The sequence below is a fragment of the Biomphalaria glabrata genome, chromosome 5 (genome assembly GCF_947242115.1).
Source record: "Biomphalaria glabrata chromosome 5, xgBioGlab47.1, whole genome shotgun sequence".
Lineage (NCBI taxonomy): Eukaryota > Metazoa > Mollusca > Gastropoda > Planorbidae > Biomphalaria > Biomphalaria glabrata.
The window spans coordinates 24320797-24341631 of record NC_074715.1 but is presented as its reverse complement, the minus strand read 5'-3'; the positions used below and the strand labels follow the sequence as shown (position 1 = coordinate 24341631).

General features: G+C 32.6%; 1 protein-coding gene across 4 annotated transcripts in view; it reads right to left on the bottom strand.

The window, feature by feature from the left end:
- LOC106063426 (uncharacterized) overlaps nt 1–20835 on the bottom strand; it is a 93551-nt gene that overhangs the window by 4144 nt on the left and 68572 nt on the right. For 3 of the 4 annotated variants that reach the window (XM_056029544.1, XM_056029546.1, XM_056029547.1), the window contains 20 exons: nt 20491–20626; nt 18813–18909; nt 17077–17200; nt 16620–16721; nt 16140–16166; nt 15722–15825; nt 14921–15112; nt 13923–13988; nt 12218–12320; nt 10988–11068; nt 9437–9521; nt 8811–8922; nt 8544–8593; nt 6102–6228; nt 5692–5798; nt 4017–4119; nt 1801–1957; nt 1419–1494; nt 1158–1224; nt 815–900 (listed from right to left, as the gene is read on the bottom strand). In XM_056029544.1, the coding sequence (XP_055885519.1) occupies nt 815–900; nt 1158–1224; nt 1419–1494; nt 1801–1957; nt 4017–4119; nt 5692–5798; nt 6102–6228; nt 8544–8593; nt 8811–8922; nt 9437–9521; nt 10988–11068; nt 12218–12320; nt 13923–13988; nt 14921–15112; nt 15722–15825; nt 16140–16166; nt 16620–16721; nt 17077–17200; nt 18813–18909; nt 20491–20626 (2002 nt within the window). The remainder of the gene's footprint in view (nt 1–814; nt 901–1157; nt 1225–1418; nt 1495–1800; nt 1958–4016; nt 4120–5691; nt 5799–6101; nt 6229–8543; nt 8594–8810; nt 8923–9436; nt 9522–10987; nt 11069–12217; nt 12321–13922; nt 13989–14920; nt 15113–15721; nt 15826–16139; nt 16167–16619; nt 16722–17076; nt 17201–18812; nt 18910–20490; nt 20627–20835) is intronic. The other variant, XM_056029545.1, reaches the window with a different exon arrangement.

Here is a 20835-nt window from a genome sequence, read left to right as displayed (position 1 = left end):
TGAGATGTTAAAATCTAAAAATCCTATCTCAGAAGGTTTTTTACTTTTTAAAAATCTTTTTAGCCTTAAGAATGCTACTCTTGAACAGTTGTCTGAATGTTGTTTGTTGCCTACCAATCACTTTACTAGCAGGATTTATGTGAAATGTTTTAATGTTTTGGATGTTCCTTCAGAGTTGAAGATAATTTACTTATGATTTTCTGAAGTTAATTTTTATTTTTTATGCTCAGATTGCCTTACCAGGCAGTGATATACTCTGACAAGACTACACTACAAATAATTATATTCTGCTGAAAGTTGGTGAGGACAGTATAGACACCCAAATTTGGCTTCTTTAGAGTAAAACGGACTCAGAAGTTGCTGCTAAGGATGAAACTTTCATACCTGATATCCCTCCTCTCAACAATTCCACATTGTCTACCCAGCCCAAGCCTCTTGCTCAGTCCAATAGTCCTGCAAACTGCGATGCCCCAATTCAGCCCATACCCTCAAGCAAACCCCAACCTAGAAAGGCACCAATCCAACAACCAGCCTTGCACAAAAACTGCATCTACCCAGCACGTAAGCCTCATCAAAACCAGAACAACCAAGCCCACCGTGACTGTAACAACAGCACGCGTGGCAACAAAACTAACCGTGCCAAAGAAAAACAGCAGGCAGCAAATGGCTTAATGAGAGAAAAGTTGCACTTTACTTAGGCCTGCTATGGATCAGATCAAATTTTCAAAAGCACTTTGAGTATTTGGGAGGTAAACTTGACAGATGGACAAACAGGTCACACAAAACAAATGGGTGGGGGGCACTAAAAGCTTACATAAATTTCCTTCTGTCTCTGTAGCTCCATTCATCCTTCCATTGAGTGATTATGACAAGACAAAAAGCAAGTATCCCAGATTGCCCCTGTAAAGAGAATTAAAAACATTATGCAATGTTTTAGTTTCCCATACATTATAGTTTTTAATAAAATAGACATACACTTTAAGACAGTCTTCAGCAAAACTTAACATGACAATCAATAAATCATTCACAGTAAGAATAAAAAAAAAGGTAATACAAAACAGTTAATTCATTATTATTTTTTTGTAATCTAATAATGACTACTTTTCTTAAAACAAATAACATTTCCATGCAACAAAAAGAACTGAATGTAGACTTACAATTACAAGTAATATCAATGTGATGATGACACTGTAAAAATGTTGATGCATGGGAGACCACCAACACCTTGAAAGTGGATTTTATATGATAAAAAAATGTTTCGTTAAAATCAAAAGGAAGGACATTTCAGAGTTGGAAACATAAAACAAAATCTGACACTGAGATCTGGGGGGAAGGGAGAGGAAGCTACACAAGAACAAAAAGGATCTTTGGTAAATATAAAGAATAAGATAAAAACATAACAAAAGAGTGTGTCTTACCAAGAGCTACACTGATGATCAAATCCAGCAACTTGCAGTGTTACTATTGCACAAATAACAGACAGAGTGGGGAGACCTAAAACAGTGATCAATAAAAGTTATGAGTTCAAACAAAATAATTCCAAGTACCAGAAGTTCAAGCAATTGTTTGAGAAGGTTCTAACCAGCTTGAGAGAGAGGTTAACATAATCAAAACATAAATAAGGAAATAAAATATAATGAATAAAATAAAATAAGAAATTATCAAAAACTTTGGGTGGGTTGGAATGAAAAGAAAAAAGAATTGCGAATTTCTTATATTTATAGCACATTCACTAATGGATATGATAAATTACTTTTTTTTATTATCATACAAAATTCTAAAGAAATGAGTTGTGTTTACCCCAGCCAATGATGATGAATTTGACTGTTCCAATGATAATATGTGAATGCTGCCTGGCATGAATATCTATTAATATCTGTATGGCATCAAGAAGAAGAAATGTGAACGCACTAACAGTGAAGAGTTGAAGGATCATTTTTCCACACAGGCACAGCATCTGGCAAACAAAATTAACAGCAGTGTCCAAACATTGAAATATTTAAGTAAAAGCTGTGGGATGGAATTATGTAGAATAGAATTATATAGGATGTGTAGAGAAGAAGATGAAATAGAATTATATGGGATGTGTACAGTAAAAAGGTAATATAGAGTTACATAGGATGTGTACAGAAAAAAGGAATATAGAATTATGTAGGATGCGTACAGAAGAAGATGAAATAGAACTATGTAGAATATGTACAGAAGAAGATGTGAAAAATGATTTTTATTTTACAGCAGTCTCTTAAAAGAACTTTAAAGATGAAAAGTTATAATGCAGTCCAACTACTAAAAAGTCCAGGTTTTATTTGACATAGAATCTTTATATTGTTACAGTAGTTGTAATCAATTGACTTTCATGTCATACTAAACTAGATCTATTTAAAACATCATTAAGTAGAAACAATGGAACTCTTTGAATTAAAATGATTTAGACAAATAATCTTAATTTAAATGTCTACAAATGATAAACAAAAAAAACATTTTAAAAATATTTTTTTAAAAAGCAAAGCTTATATTAAGCATAGTTGTATAAATAAGTTTGCAACAGTCATGTAATTAAATTTGTAATAGATCTAGACTAACAATAACAAGGTTACAAAAGACAGTTTGTGTGGAAACACAAACTCAAAATCAGCCCCCGAAGTAAAATGTTTTACATAATTCGGATAATCCTTCAGAGTTGAAGATAGTTTACTTCCTAGTCCAAACCTCCCGCAGGACGACGGGGGATGGGAGCAGGCAGGGTTTGAACCTTCGATCGTCGATAAATCCAAACGACAGTCCAGCGCGCAAACCGCACGACCAGTGGTCCACCCAGGTAGGCTTCAATATTTTCAGAAAGAAAATCCGAATGAAATTATATCAAAGACAAATGAGAGATAAGAATAGAGAAAGAAGGTTAACAGATCTTGTGTAGTGCCCCAACCGTCCCGCAGATCAAAGGATACGTGAAAGTGAATGTAAAGTTAGATGTGAACCTGGCCTAACTAGTTTGTGGTCTATAGGGCAGATGATGTAAAGTTCATCTGTTTTTGTGGCCTACGGTTAACGAGGGTGTCATGTAGCCAGCACAACGACCAACCGCCTTTGCTTTTCCCCAACTAATGTCAGGTAGGCCTACCCATTAGAGCTGGGTAGACTCAGAAGTTGAAAATCCCAGTCTTCACCAGGATTCGAACCCGGGACCCTCGGTTCGAACTAAATAAGTTAATTGTTTTGAAAAGGCTCAATCTCATATTCGAATCCTCAAGAAAAAAAAAAAAAAATTCCGCTATATAGAAAGAATGTTCACGAAAATAATGTTTATAAGCTTACTATTCGTCTTAAATTAGGTCTAACATATAATGCATACTAATTAGCTTTTTCTTCTAAAAAACTGCTTGCATAATTAATTTTAAAAATTAAAATTTTCGCTTTCAGGAAAAAAAAAAGTAGCCGTTGCATCAGAACTTTGAATGGTCTAAAATATTGTGAAGTCGGATTTTCAATATCTCTTCTAGTTTACGAGATCTAAACGGGACAGACGGACAGACATTTCGCACAAAACTAATAGCATCTTTTCCCCTTTCGGGGGCTGCTAAAAAAAGTATTTTGAAAATTTAAAAAAAAGGGGGAACGACCTGAATTTGAACTCATGGCTCAAGCTAGTGGAGAGCTTATGAAGATGGAAGATTGCATTTATCTATTGTTCATGTAGAAGAAATAATTGTGCATAATTTCAGCTTGATCCAAGATTGGTGTGGGAGAAATAAAACAAGTACAAACGTTTTACATCATTAACCTTATCTTCATCCCAATACTGAATAGACTTAAAACTACAGGTTAGGCCTAATATTGAACAGAAAATGTAATGCATAATTGCTATCCTAGAAGGCAGTAGCTTTAAACTGACAGTTGACTTGAACATTGTTAGTTTAAATTCATGAGAAGATAACTATGTACAATTAACAAAGGTTGTGGAACATTAAAGTTATTATAAGACTCATAACTTGATAACTCTCCATGTAATAACAAACCTCTTTCTTTGGCTGCATGAGGCATAGAATACAAACTGTGTGAACACCGACTAGAGAGATTGTGAAATTAAAGTGGATGGCATTCTTGGTTTCTAGTAGACACCTGAAACAGAAATAACAAATGTCTATTTCAATAGCTTAGATGTTTCTTAGTTAAGTGTATATTAAAGGAATCCACACAATCCTGATGCAGTCCCAGCTGCAATGGGTAGGTGACATCAGGAGAATGGAAGACCCCTCCCTAAACAAATTCTGTATGGCCAATTTAAGAGAAGGAAAGTGCTCACAAGGTGAAGAAAGAAAATGCTTCAGGGACACCCTCAAAGCTTCTCTGAAAGCCTTCAGCATTGACCCAGCCACCCAGGAGACACCATGATAGAGCATCATGGCATTGCACTGTGAAAAATTGCAGAGGAAAAGAGCCAGAGAAAAAAGCAAGGTCAATGACACTAGCTCCAGCTCAAATAACCTGCCCAACGTGCAGCCAAACATTCCGGGCTCACATAGGTCTCACCAGCCACATGAGGAGGCACAAAACTCCAGGGCAATGTCCTCAGCCCCCCTGGATGACAAAAGTGGTCATCATTGAACCAGGATGGATGAACTATATTTATATATATATCAGAGGAAACAAAAACACATACAGACTTCAAAGTTTGGCTGGGTATTAAATAAGAAGCTATTGAAATATATGGTACTTAACACATACACATAGACAAAAGTCTAATCCCTTCCTTATTCATCATCACTGATTTTCCCACTAGGAAAGACTATTAAGAAAATATTCCTGTAAACTAGATATTCCCATAAAGTCTAATGCTTTTCACAGCTCATGATGATTTTAAACTGTACTGTTTATTTTCCCCAATTAATTTTCTTATCATATAAGTGAAAGATGTCCCTTCTTTAACAGAAGATAATTATGTCATATGTGTATTCATGTGTCAATCTAGTCATGCATGTTACTTAGAGAATAAAACTCTGCTAAGTCATTGGTTCTTCTTTGCTAATTTCATGTTCTAAAGGCACTTGGGAAGACGGAGCACTAGTACAAATTAACACTAATATGCGGAATAAGATATATATCCTTATCTTTGTGTCTTTTTGAGTATTTTATTATTAGGATGTGTGAGGTATTTGTAAATTAAGGTTTAGTGATTAGTATTATAGCTAATTTTGTTTTAGTCTTATGCCCTGAAGGATCTCTTATTTTAGTGACTACTATTGGTGTTACTCTAGTGAATATAAAAAATTTTTTTTTTTTATAAAACTCATGGCTCTTTTTTTGTATCTGTTCTAGATTTTGTGTTTTTTTTATGAGTTGAGTGGTCCCACCCTGAGAATGCGTATTCTAATAATAGTGTAACCAAAGGTTTAGTTTTATGTTTTGATTACTATAAATTTCTTGAAAATAAACCCTAATACTTTGGTTGTGGAAAGTTTTTTGCTCTCAAAATGTTGACTCTATTAAAGAAAACAAAGGTGTAATGGAGAAACCAAAGCAATCTTATTTTGGTCCATTAGGCACCAACTCAGGGTTTTCAAAACATTTCTTTAAATAGACATGAAATTGAAATAAAAATGCCATACCAAATTCTTTACCCTAGTGCAACTCAGGTATTAGCTAGTAAAAATGATACATGAGTAAAATGACCCTGTTAATGGGATAACTCACCTTTTTGCTTTGAGGTAGACAATGAGTACTAACAGCAAAGCAATTGTACACAAAGTATGAGCTACAAACAAGGTAACTTGGAACATTATTCTTTCACTGGTAGTTTCCTGAAGAGATACAAATTGCAATAACTTCATGTCAAAACCACAGATATTCAAAAGATTATAGTCCACAAAATAATTATCCTTTTACAAAACTTTAAATTTTAATAAGTTTCAGTGAATTTATGTTACAGTTTAATAGCTACAAAAAACAGAACTAAATCTTACAGAAATCTAGCTCAAGTATTAATGGTAAGAGATCAAGGATTTGGAAAGTCAAAAAGACTTTAAATACATTCTGTCTACCAAACGATGAAACACAGGAGAGTAAAAACTGAATATTGTCTGGAATAAACAAAACTGACTTACATTATACTGTCTGATCACAGAGACCAGTGTGTAATGACCAGGCAATGTGCATAAACATTGTGTTTGATTCACCTCAGTTTGTATCATTGAGCAGGAGTTCTGTTGTAAGGTAACTGATGATGAGTCTCTATCACACAGAAATGAGAGATTAATGCTCATCCAATACAATGCAATACTTGTACTACTGAAAACCTTCAACAACATACACAAACAGTTTGGATAAAATGAGAATCTTATTAAATCTAGTTTTTTTAGCAATACACATTATGATTCTAAAAGCGTACACAATTTATATAGTTGAAACTATTTTTTTTCAGACTGAGACATGTTTAATGTTTTGCCATGTTTGCTTGTGTTAAATGTATATTGTTTTTTTTTTATGTGTGTAAAAAGGTGGGTTTTTTTTAAATGGCTTAAAATTTTTTTTTTTAACTAAAATTTTCATGAGATAATTTTCTACTTTTTAAAAATATCATTAGTGCTTTGATATTTGCATTTTTTTTTAGATGTCGTAAATGTATTTTCTTTCTTTTTAAAAGTTTAAATTATATTCAAATTTTAAAATTGTTTACTGGTGATGGTTCTCATGTAAATAAGAATAAAGTAGATGTTTAACCCATTAGCTCCTATGGCAGTTCAAAACGTTTTTACATAATATATCTAAAACGGAAACATTGTGACACAATTATTATTTTCTAAACTTTAGAAGAGCTCATCATCACTTGATTAGAATGAAAACTAGAGTGAACCTTCTGTAAGTGAAAACAAAACATGGATTCATTGTTTTATATTTTTTAAAGAATTTTTCAAATGAAATGGCCCATGGCCCCAGTGTATAAGCCCCCACCTGAGAAAATTTAGTTTTTTGAAGCTTTTTTATATCCTTAAGTTATTAAAGGTAGATATATTTTTTAAAGTTGTTTATTTATTTATTAGTACTAGTTCTTAAATTAATATATATTTTTAAAATTTTTATTTTTTAAGAGTTTTTAAAATTCAGAGTTACCCCTCTTTGCTTAAGATTTTAAAGAGGATATTTCAGACCTTCAGTGAAGTTATCCCATTGATTGTTAGAAAGGCTTTTATCCAACAACCAGGCCTGGACATGGAATTCCCCATTCCGTGTCCTGTCTGAGGAGTCCCAACGGTAGACAGCCATATTGGTTGAATGGGCCAGACCGTGCTCTGCCGCGTACACAGCGCACATTTGTGGAACAGCGTGGCGGACTTTTTGGACTGGGGTGCGGGCTACTTGTTCCATCCCTACCCCGAGTGAGATATAAAAAATAAAAGCTCCCGCAAGGGCCTGGTTCACTACTCATACTTAGCCTATCTAGTTCCACTACTAGACGTTTTCACCAGAGGCGCCACGCTGAGGCAACGGGTAGCTGGAATCCTCCAGGATATTTCAGACCAGAAATTGGAGCTAGTTAATACATTATATCACTACATACTAATACAAACTTGTAACAGCTCTCACTAATTACAAACACAATGCATCTCCTATTTCTGCAATCTATAATAAATACCTCATCAAAGCAGGTTGACCAATCTTACTATTTATTACTTGATTTCTTGTCTAAATGACTATCCAGGTTAACTAAATTGTATTTGACTATTCAATTCACAGTCTTTGGAACATCCAGTTGCACATTACTTGGTCATTATATAGGGTGTCCAAAAAAGAAGTATACACACTTTAAGTTATTTATCAGGTGAGTCTGGTGTGAATGTACACTTTGGTTTCTTATAGTTATAATGTTTTTTGTTTGGTGTAATGCACAAATTGTAAGACAAATTTCCTTACGGATAATAAAGATTATTATTATTATTTATTAATATTTTTAACATCTAAAATAATTTACTGACATTATTCTATCATGTACTCAACCTTTTGGCTGCTTTGCTGCGAATACACCAAAGGAATTGTTTCATGATGTATGCTATCCCATCACTTCGCATTGCCAGCAGTGCCCTCTAAACCAGAACAGACATCAGTTTGAGAACAGACATCAGTTTGAGAACAGACATCAGTTTAAGAACAGACATCAGTTTGAGAACAGACAGTGACAAAATGATAGAATAATTTCTGTAAATTACTTTTTATGTTAAAATAAAAATCTGATTTTCAAAAGTGTTTATACATCTTTTTGGAACACCCTGTATTAGAACCTATGATTTATTTTCAATCTAAAATATTTTTGTTTGTGTGAAAATGCTGGAAGTTTTTAAGTGTCCAGATCCAGACTATCTACAGTCTAAGGGCACCCAACTCTCACCTACTTTTCTTCAAGAAATTTAGTTATCTTACAGTGACTATCAATTAAAATAAAATAGAATAATTTTTTCCTTTATTTTGTAAAAAAACTTTTTGAAACATAAAAATAGATATAATAATATAATAATTTAATCTTACATAGGAAAAATTTTAAGAGGGCTTACAGTTTTTCTTTCTCTAAGGACATGCAGTAAACAATTTCATTGGCAGACAGCTGGAGAATAAAAATGATACCAATCCAATAATGTAAGGAACAAGTTCACGTCTGCTTTGGATGAAAACTTTTAATTATTGCAGTCTACCAGTATTTGTTCAGAAGTTGAAAATAAATGTGTATGAAAAAGAGACCAATCTATACTAACTCAAATACATTACAAACTAGACCAACAAAAATGGACATATTTCTATTACATATATATTATATATCTCACCTGCTTATTAAAATTATGAGGAATATTTATAATAAAGTTCATTTTAGCATCAGGAGATGAAACCAATGGGAAGTAACTGTATACATCAGAAATTAATTTTTTACTTGGAACTCTGGGGGAAGAAACAATAAGATCAAGTCACTACACTCTATCAATTGATAAATGTTTGAATGCTTTGCTATTAAGATAAGATAATATGGATAGATAAGATAATTTTTATTGGGCCAATCAAATGGAAATTCAGTTTGACTACAAGTGATCATCTAACTACTGTAACAATAACAATATAGATGCAAATATGAACAACATTCACACATAAAACACATATACACTCACAACTAGTGCTTTATGAATTAGACTTTTATGTACTTGTCGATGATGACAGATGACATTTTAACACTCTGACAGAAAATGCTATTTTTGTGTATGCACATTAGGTTAAACTTAAATATTCTATTATTAGTTGGGTAGATCTAATATGAATTATGGGATAAATAGAGTTAATTATAGCCTACAATTATTTAGCATATTATCAAAATATTTTTCACATTTACACACTAGCCCATAGTTACTACATGTATTTTTACTGTAATTATATTTCATACTTGAAAGTTACAATAACATACTTTTTACTAATATTGCAGTCCATCAATTGAATCAGACTTTGATCAACATGAACAGCTAATACCGGCTGTGGCAGGAGCACCGGCTCTGTAATACAGCAATACAATTATTTTCTATTTTTCACTAGTTTGAAGATTAAGAAAACATACTAAACAACCGCTACCACATGTGAAAAGTTGTACAAATTTTAATTAAACCTTATAGTTTGTAACTAAAACAAATTAATTAAACTACAATTTTAACTGAACTATATTTTTCTAGCTAAACTTTGGCCTTAATTAAATTTTTTTTAGTTAAACTAAAAGTTTCTAACTTTTTAGTTACTTTTGCCCATCCCTAATCTACCATCACATGTTAACATAACTATCTATAATCTATAGTATTTCACATTACATGTTAACATACCTATCTATACTCTATAGTATTTCACATTACATGTTAACATAACTATCTATAATCTATAGTATTTCACATTACATGTTAACATAACTATCTATAATCTATAGTATTTCACATTACATGTTAACATAACTATCTATAATCTATAGTATTTCACATCACATGTTAACCTAACTATCTATAATCTATAGTATTTCACATCACATGTTAACCTAACTATCTATAATCTATAGTATTTCACATCACATGTTAACCTAACTATCTATAATCTATAGTATTTCACATTACATGTTAACATAACTATCTATAATCTATAGTATTTCACATTACATGTTAACCTAACTATCTATAATCTATAGTATTTCACATCACATGTTAACCTAACTATCTATAATCTATAGTATTTCACATTACATGTTAACATAACTATCTATAATCTATAGTATTTCACATTACATGTTAAAAGAACTATCTATAATCTATAGTATTTCACATTACATGTTAACCTAACTATCTATAATCTATAGTATTTCACATTACATGTTAACATAACTATCTATAATCTATAGTATTTCACATTACATGTTAAAAGAACTATCTATAATCTATAGTATTTCACATTACATGTTAAAAGAACTATCTATAATCTATAGTATTTCACATCACATGTTAAAAGAACTATCTATAATCTATAGTATTTCACATCACATGTTAAAAGAACTATCTATAATCTATAGTATTTCACATCACATGTTAAAAGAACTATCTATAATCTATAGTATTTCACATCACATGTTAAAAGAACTATCTATAATCTATAGTATTTCACATTACATGTTAACATAACTATCTATAATCTATAGTATTTCACATCACATGTTAACAGAACTATCTATAGCCTCCTTCAACTAGGGAGCTAGCATGAATGACCCACACACACCCACACACACAAATTCTATGAAAGCCTGAAGAAAAGTGCAATGTACATATTACAGTAATTAAAAAAAAAAAAAGCAATATATAAAGCAGCTAGATGGCTGCCTGGCCCTGCAGTATGGGCACTGGACTTGCCAGTGAATGATTAATGTTATATTAAAACTATTCCAATTTTATTTAGTTCTGCAGTTTGTCTTAATGTGACTTATACATTTTACCTTCTGTTGTCCCTTTGGTTTTCATATTCACTTGTATGTTTAAATCTGAAGTATTTGGCATTAAAATGATAATATTAACATCTGAAACAATTAAAAAATTTTTTCAGCACATTAACAAAATATTTTAATTAATGACTACAATTTTAACACATTATAAAGACAATAAGGAAATAAAGATTTCATTCTTTAAAATATTTTACATGTTTTAAAATGAAGCAATAAGAAATCTAAGTAATTTCATTATAAATGCATTTTTAAAAATAATCTTAAGATTTAGATTTTATGATAGTGGTTAAATACATTGCTCTAAACAGTGGGACTTAAAGTTTTATACAATAAGATAATGAAATTTGTATTTCTAAATAAAAAACAAATTCAGTTTGATAAGACTTGAGGCTACTGGGCACTATGAAGTCCCATCTTTTTTTTTAGGCTTGAAATGATCAGAAACCAGGACCCCCATAGCTTGGTATGTGGAGTGATCAGAGATCAGGACCCCCATAGCTTGGTATGTGGAGTGATCAGAGACCAGGACCCCCATAGCTTGGTATGTGGAGTGATCAGAGACCAGGACACCCATAGCTTGGTATGTGGAGTGATCAGAGACCAGGACCCCCATAATTTGGTGGAAAGATCAGAAACCAGGACCCTTTTTGTTTGATATAATGGTTTGGTTCAAAGATCAGAGACCAGGACCCCCTTAATTTGGTGGAAAGATCAGGACCCCATAGTTTGGTGGAATGATCAGAGACCAGGACCCTTATAGTTTGATATAATGATCAGAGTTATGTGTCATGAAAGATTGCTTAGAATGTTTACAACCACTCTAGTACCACATGGATGGCTGCCTGGTCATGCGGTTTGCACGCTGAACAGTGTTTGGATTTATCGATGGTCCTGGGTTCAAACCCTGCCTGCTCCCATCCCCCGTCATCCTGCGGGAGGTTTGGACTAGGAAGTAAACTATCTTCAACTCTGAAGGAACATCCGAAACATGTAAAACATTTTACAAACAACATTTTTTAAACATCTGCATCTGACACTACTAAATAAAGATACTGCATAAGTGATTTAAGATGTCAGTAATAAAAGTTATAGCTTAAATATCTAATTACAATAGTTAGCCACCAAAAAGATAAATACATCTCAAAAAGAAATTTTGTAAGGTTTAAAAGTAGATGATTTTTAAATGTTCTTTTTTCCTTAAATAAAACATTGATTTTTACTGACCAATTTTTGAAAACTGGATATCAATCGCATTAAGGAAGTTAGCTCTTTTGAAATGTGCCAAGGTTTCAATCAACTGGAGCAACTGTTTACCAACTTGCAGTTCCTATGTGAACATATTTTTGCTTAGTAAAGACTAGAACAGCTGTTAAAGAAACTTAAGGTACTTTTTAATCAAATAACAAAGAAAATCTTATTTACACAATACATGTAGCATGTTATACAATAGAAAAGGGAGATACCTCTGTAGCATTCATTATCATTGTTTTCTTTCTCTTCTTAAAGCAATATGGTCAAATGTGGATTTTAAAACATAATTGACTTTAAAAAAATTCAAAGATAGATTTAAATGAAGTACATTGGAATTCATCCCTTTTTTTGTTTTACTTTGAAGATTATTACACCCTAGCCCACAGTGGGGGGTAGTAGCTGGAAGGGTTTGAAACAGAGACCATCAGGACAATAGTCTGAAGCCTATGGCACCACTTAAAGAATAAGTAATAGACTTGAGCATTTAATGTTTTATGTTCTGACATTGCACTAGCCTGATAATTTATCTGTAAACACAAAGGGATCCTATTATTTCCATTCTAGTGCAGTTCAAACACTGATCTCACAAGTCATTATTTTTTTCCTTAATGAGTTTTGCAGATTGATAGGTCTCAAGAATAATTTGGTTGTTTATTGAAATTGCTAGAAATGGAGACTCAGAGACAAGTTCTGTAGCATTCAACTGAAAGTTCTTTTGAAAAACCTTTCTGGATATTTTTCTTTGATGTTCATTTATTTGTACGTACATTTAAGTGATAAAAATGATGCAATGTGAATTGTGTTGACATTTCTCTATACAAAGACATTCTTCCATGCCTGATAATAAACAGATGAAAACAAATCTACATTTTTCTATGTCAACTTAATTCTGTATGCAAAGCATATATCACTATTGTGTTGTCTTCTTTAAATAACAATGAAAGCTATGTACTACAGCGGAGAGGCTGTACTCTAGATATTAGTGAAGGCTGTGCACTAAACATTAACTAATCTGTGCAATAAGCTTATAAAAAATTCAGCAATATTTTTGGTAAACTTTAAAAAAGATATCAAAATGGTATTTGAGGTTTAACAGGTTCTGGTGTTCATTTAGCTTCTGTTTAATCAGAGTTTGGCTATTTTCTGGTAGGTAAAATTTCTTTGTTTTTTAGTTTGAAATCTTGTAGCATGTTCTTGCTAAAATATTTCATTCATAGCAGGTACAGCATTTATTTAACACAAACTCATGTACAGAATAATATCACTGCACTAACATTTCTTTTTTTACACAAATAGGACATAAGAAACAGCAGTAAATGAGAAAAAACTCCAGCTGGATGGCTGCCATGTTGTAAGGCCTAGGACTATCACAATTGTGTCTCTGCCAGCTTCTATTCCATGCAGTCTTACAGGAGCTATGAGCAAGGGCATAATAATCTTCATTTATGATGCAACATCCAAAACTTGTCAAACAAAACAAAGCTTTATAAACTTGTAGACATATTAACAAATAATATAGACTACATGTTACATGAGTGTTACAATTCTTAAAGCTAGTCGGCAAAGCAATGCCAGTTATAAAATGTTGCTTTCTTTTTGTTCAAGCAGATAAAAACTAAAGCAATGAAAGCATTGTAGAGTTGGTTGTATGTTAAATATGATATGTCAAGAAAAGTACCTTTTTTTCTTCATCTGTTTTTCTTAATGTCTCTTCCAGTAGTATGTTCAGCAATTCAACTAATTTCTGTTGATATATATATGTATATTGTTAAGACCTCTGCGCGGTGTTGCTTCTTGACAATCTGTCTAGTGTAGATCTGACTGTAGGTAACGCTGAACTCAACACTTCAGTAACACCGGCGAAAGGCCGAAACAATCAAATAGGTAGTCGACGCTGCTATGTTGTTCTACAAATATGTTTAATACTCAAAAGGGAATCGTCCGATGTCAATAATGTCGTACTCAAGTCTACTACTCTACAATAAGCGTCCTCCTTCTAGCGTCGTTTAGAGCGTTCTTATTTTTTAAAGATCTGTCACGTCACTTGTCGCTAATTAAAACTTTACCCTAATCCCGAAACAAATAACTAATTCCTAACTACTTCCTAATCATGTCATAACAACTCGTCGCCACGTTGTTAAGACCTCTGCGCGGTGTTGCTTCTTGACAATCTGTCTAGTGTAGATCTGACTGTAGGTAACGCTGAACTCAACACTTCAGTAACACCGGCGAAAGGCCGAAACAATCAAATAGGTAGTCGACGCTGCTATGTTGTTCTACAAATATGTTTAATACTCAAAAGGGAATCGTCCGATGTCAATAATGTCGTACTCAAGTCTACTACTCTACAATAAGCGTCCTCCTTCTAGCGTCGTTTAGAGCGTTCTTATTTTTTAAAGATCTGTCACGTCACTTGTCGCTAAGTAAAACTTTACCCAATTCCCGAAACAAATAACTAATTCCTAACTACTTCCTAATCATGTCATAACAATATATATATATATATATATATATATATATATATATATATATATATATATGATAGATAAATAAAGCCCCCTAACTTCAATAATATCAGTGCAAACACTTCTTTGAAGTAAGATATAAGATAAGTTAAGTGAAAACTATTTAAAATAAAAAAAAATAACTGAGCAAAAAAAGAAAATAGAATTTTACTTCAATGTTAAGCTGGTCAACAAGTAGTGATGGGAAATCTTTGGCTGTCTTAACAATCACATGAAGAATAGTACTTGCTAAGTCCAAGTCCCCAGCCAATAATGTGGACTTGGTCTGTACTGTCAGGGTGTACAAGTTCTCAAATATTTCTGTCAGTGTTTTCTCCATGTAGCCAAGCTGTAGATTCTTCAACTACATAGAATACACATTGACATTGGTAAGACAGACAAATAGTAGCTTTTAGACTAATGTGATCAGTCATTACACAGGACTTATGGACAAAATATTAAAATTATAAAATAAGAAGAAGAAAAAAGGAAGAGAAACAAATTAATTAGAAAACAAAGTTGTTGTTTTTTGAAATCCATTCCTCCCTTATGAAGCTGATAATGCTCTTTAATTTCTCATTCTATTTATTTCTTGTAATGCTGCCTTATTGCAAGGAGTCTTCAAAGTCAGCTTTATACAATCCACTTCTTCTATAACAGTCATGCTCATGATTTCCACGTCAGAGGATTCATAAAATGTTCATGTAGGTCTATTTATTTATTTAACTCTTTACTGAATACAAAGAAACATTGGAGTCAAGGGCAGTAATTCCAACAGAAAACATATTCGAAATAAAAAGACCCAAACCAAATTTAATTTCAAGATGATCCTATTTAAAAAAATTATAGCAGACAAGCCATCAGAGTTCTCACTGTGTTGCCAATTAGTTATTTTTTTCCCAAAGTTATACAGAAACTATTTTTAACTGTGAAAAAAATTTTAAAGAATAAATGTTTTGTTTTTTTTACTTACATCATTATAAATTTTGATTAAAACACTCCAGTGACATTTGGCAAAATTAGGTGGCTCCCATTGACAAGAGAATTCAGTGCAATTACAGTAACGTTTTGCAATACCTAAAAGGGTATCCAAACAAAGAAATTATTTATTTTGAAGCCCCCAAAACAGAAGAAGGTGGACATGACAACATTATCAACAAACAAATTAGATAACTTATTTTCATGAATATGGCAAGGGAGCAAATAGGAAATTCTGATGATTAAAGTCAATATGACGCTCCTTTGTAAAGAAAAGAATATACTGGGAATGCTAAAATATATAAAAAATACTTAGATAAATAGTGAACAATCCTTCTAAGTCATTGCTGTTTTAATTAAAAGGCCTATTAAAAGCCCCATAAAATTATAATAATATCAAAATGGATATTCACCTTCTTCAGATTCCTTCTTCATAGAAGCTTAAAAATAGAAATAAATAGATTACAGGGTTGTATATTCTATGGATATAGAGTCAACTCTTCCAAAAATATTAATAGGTAAAGAATTGTAGGATTCACATAAAATCTTTCAATAATGTATGCAAGCATATAATTATAGGATACACATTCATTTTTTAAATAAAATAAGCAGGAATTTCTGACTATATAGGCATTGAGTAGGAACAAGCTAAATATAACTCAACAAATATATGTATATATTGGCACTATAATAGATGAACTTTGAAAGAGTCGAATTCAAAATCATTAGCAACCTGGTATACAAGAGAAATACTAATATGTGAAATATATAGGATAAACATAATCATTAAAATGTGAAGGTTTGGTTTTTCTTAGACTTACCATAGACTATACTTTAATACTAGATTATACTTTAAAGTAGATTATACTTTAAAATATGGTATAAGGACTTACCTAGGTTTTCTGGACAATTTTGCAAATTGTAAATACCACCAAAAGTTTTATTCCATAAAATATAATTGAGTTTATCCGAAGGACATGATTTAGCATTTGCATCTGTCGAAAGATATTCATAAATTGTCAACAGCTAAAATATTTAAAATTATTTAATATTGGAATAAGAAAAAAAACAACTAAAGTTCAATGTTCCACGCTAGTTTAAGTTAAAGTGTATTTCAGAATTTATGGAATAAATAACCTTGGAATGTGTGTAGAGAAGTAAGAGCCATTGATGCCCACTGGACTGCTAAAGATTTAAAGATTTTTTAATAAGATTTTTAAATTGAAACTATGGCAGGAGATTCTCATGTTTCAAGAATATTTCAGACCTAGAAATCTATTCAAAGTTCTGTGGAAATTATGTATGGGCTGAGGAGCATCTGAGTTAGCACACTTTCCACTGGATACTGACCTTCAACCACATACACATAGACAGTTTTAGCAGATGTCCCGGCTTTGTTTGTTATTTGGCAGGTGTAATTAGTGCTAGCCATTGCATTCCTTATGTAAAGATGACTTCCAGTTGGGTGAATGTTCTAGGAAAAAAAAAAAGACAAATAGAAATTTATTTATGTTAACCAAGAACCAAGAGACAAAGTGAAATAAAAGCTTAAACAAAAGTATATATTTAGATAAAAAAAAATTGCCCCCCCCCCCTTATGCAATGTGTTCAATTTTAATTAGCTCTAAATCTTGTGTGAGTCTAAGCAAATAAAATCAAAGATGATCATTTTTTTCTGTTCATATGTATAACAAGCAAAATATAAAATATCCTTTATAAAAAACAAAGCTTATCTAAGGGGATAACTCCACTCTTACAATTATATGTCAATATTGTATAAGTTATTTCCCTTTAACCATAATTAATTGACTAATTGATTAATTTTGTAATATACTCATGTTTTGTTAGGTACAATAAGTAATTGTTTCAAGTTGATCTGAGAATGGCTGTGGGAGAAATAACATGTACAATTATTTAAGGCGATAAAAACTGACATCTTTAACCATATCTGTGAATATTGAAGGATTGATTTCCCTTGTTGGTATTAAACAAAATAATTAATAACCAGTTATAAAGCAACTAATTATTCTTTATTGATTCATGTTTTGTCTACCCCAATGAACAATTTTGCAAAGTTTCAATTTGATCTGGAGGCATGGTGGCTGAGAGGTTCCGGGTTTGAATCCTAGGCCACAGAAACAGATGACTTTTGTATCATCTGCCCTATAGACCACATGGTGGCTGAGAGGTTCCAGGTTTGAATCCTAGGCCCCAGAAACAGACTTTTGTATCATCTGCCCTATAGACCACATGGTCTGAAAGAGGATCTTTACTTTTACAACTTGATCTGAGAATGGGTGTGGGAGAAATAACATGTTCAAACTTTTTATCAGACAGACAGAGTGACACCTGGAGGAGATTGGTCGACCAGACCAAAACATGGAGGAGATTGGTCGACCAGACCAAAACATGAAGGAGATTGGTCGACCAGACCAAAACATGGAGGAGATTGGTCGACCAGACCAAAACATGGAGGAGATTGGTCGACCAGACCAAAACATGAAGGAGATTGGTCGACCAGACCAAAACATGGAGGAGATTGGTCGACCAGACCAAAACATGGAGGAGATTGGTCGACCAGACCAAAAAGCAAAGATGGCAGGATGGACTGAGGGAAATTGCCCAGAACAGAGTCAGTGTAATACTGTTATGGCCTTATGCTCCACTGGGAGCCAAAAGAATTAAATAAATCATGCCCCTCATTGAAGAGGATGTGATAAAAGAATCATCCTCAATGTCTTAAAGGGAATGTCATTTGTTTACTGATGACTTAAGTTTATGTTGAGAATCTGATTTTTATGAAAGCTTTTCTAGTACAAACTTAAACTGCCTCTTCAATGTAAGATGATCACCTTTTTTTGTTAGAAAAGAAAATTCTAGTTCATACTATTCAAAATATTTGTATTGTCTTTTCTTGAGTACATGTTCAAAATAATAAAGTGAAATTTAGACCTTATGATGCACAAAACTAAACAAACTATTTGCCAAAAGCTAATAGGCATTATCGATACATTTCATATCTTTAAATTTCATTTTTGCTTATTTTTTTTAATCAATAAATTTTGCACCAGAGAAACTTTATTTACCTCAACAATTTCCTTATCATTTTCATGAAACATTCTGTTGTTTTTAAGCCATGAATAAGTTAAAGATTCATCATTCTTGTCTACGGCTGATATACATCTGTTATAAAATGAAGCACAGATGATAAGTGTAATAGCAGAGTCATGGTATAGAGTTCATAATATAAGCAACACTCTGCTACCTTTACATAGTCTACCTAGAAAAAAAGAAATAAAAATAATTGTTTTATAGAATGAGGTGAATAGGATGAAAACTCCTGCCTGGGTCTATTTGGGTCCAGTTCGAATCTAGCAATCACATTGAAGCAGTGAGATACAGTTCTGCTCTGTCTTATTTGTGATAACAGTAAACCCCTATCTCCAGTCTTCATTTTTATTACACACCCCCCCCCCCAAACACACACAGAAAAAGAATATTTGAAATCTGGTGTTGTGTGTAAGAGAAGAGAGGTGGAGGTATCTTATATTCTTTTCTTATAAAATACAGACGTTACTTAGAAAAAAAGGGTCATGTCCTACGTGTGTCCCTAAGTCAATCTAGTCATGCATGTTAATCAATGTACAAATTTGTCCTAAGGAACAAGGAATGTATTAGGTTTTGGTTTTGTATCTGAAAATATAATGTTGTGAGGTGGCTGTCAACTATGTTCATATATGTGGTTTTATTTGTTTAATTTGTCCACACTTCTTAAGCATAGAGCAGCGTAGTTAGCACTAATCTTTGGTACAAAGTGGATAAAATTATCTTCTTCTTCTCCTTGAAACTGTCAGGTAGAGTTGAGCCTTCAGCTCTTGGAACTCTAAGCCAGCAAAAGTGAACAAGAGCTCCCTCTCACCAGCCTGAATGAGAACAGTTTACACTGTTCTGTCTGGCGGGTGGGTCAGACTCGCGGCAAGAGGCCACGTACACTAAGACCCCGCAATTTTCCTTTTCTATACCAAGCTAACCGTGCGGGACACGCCATTTATGTAACGGCCCCTTGAGAAACAACGTCTGGATTGTGACAAGGTTGTGGGAGCTTTTTTACAACTCCGCGCAGTGCAATGAGGATGCTCTCGCACACCCTAAGGCACCCACACGGGAGTCTTGTTTTGCTACCCTTTAGCCTAATCGTTTCCTCCTACGATCGTTTCCACCCGGGCGCCACTATGAGGCAGGGTAGCATGCCCGGGGGATAAAATTATCAATCTATTGAAAAAAAAAAGAAGTAATCTGAAATTTTTACAGGTCTTATTAAAGTTAACTTTGTGATTCAGCTAATAAAAACAAATCAAATACATGACAACACTAAAAAACTTTTTTTTACTATGAACATTCACATATAGAGTAAAACTAAAAGTCATGGACATCTTTTAATAACAAAATGAAAATTAAGTGCAGCTATAATTCCTGAATTAAATTGCAATGCACAGTTACCTTCCCTCTGTTGAATACATGCTGGTAGATGGTGTAAGAAATTGGAAGCAAAATTTAATTTTCATATAAATATTTTTAAAACAATATTAAAAAAAAATTAACTAAGGTTTACTACTTTGGCAAGATAGAGTTTTTTTCTAAATAAAATCAATTTAAAATCCTCAATGAAATTTGTACAGCTTTTTTTGAAAGAGGATTTCATACATACATGCAACATATTATATACAAATGGTTAGAATATGATTAATAAAGAATAGACCAAACCTTAAAGTCTGTGAAGAGCCTTGCACCATGCTTACAGAAAGTGGATCAACTTGTACTACAGGCAATGGTAGAACATTCAGAATAATGGAACCATTCACTTTGCATCCAAAATCAATAATTTCACAAGTAAATTTCCCTTTAAAAAAATAAATGGGTAATCAATAGAAATTGTATGCTTTTTGAAGAAGAAATTATTTTTAACATAGCAACATGTCCTGGAGTCATGTGTAATGAAACCTTGCATTTGAGTCTTAGTTCATACCAGAATCTTACTTTTAGCCTAACATTAGTGAAGACAAGCAGTTTTTCTAATACAAAGAAATGTTGCATTCCATGTAAAAAAAC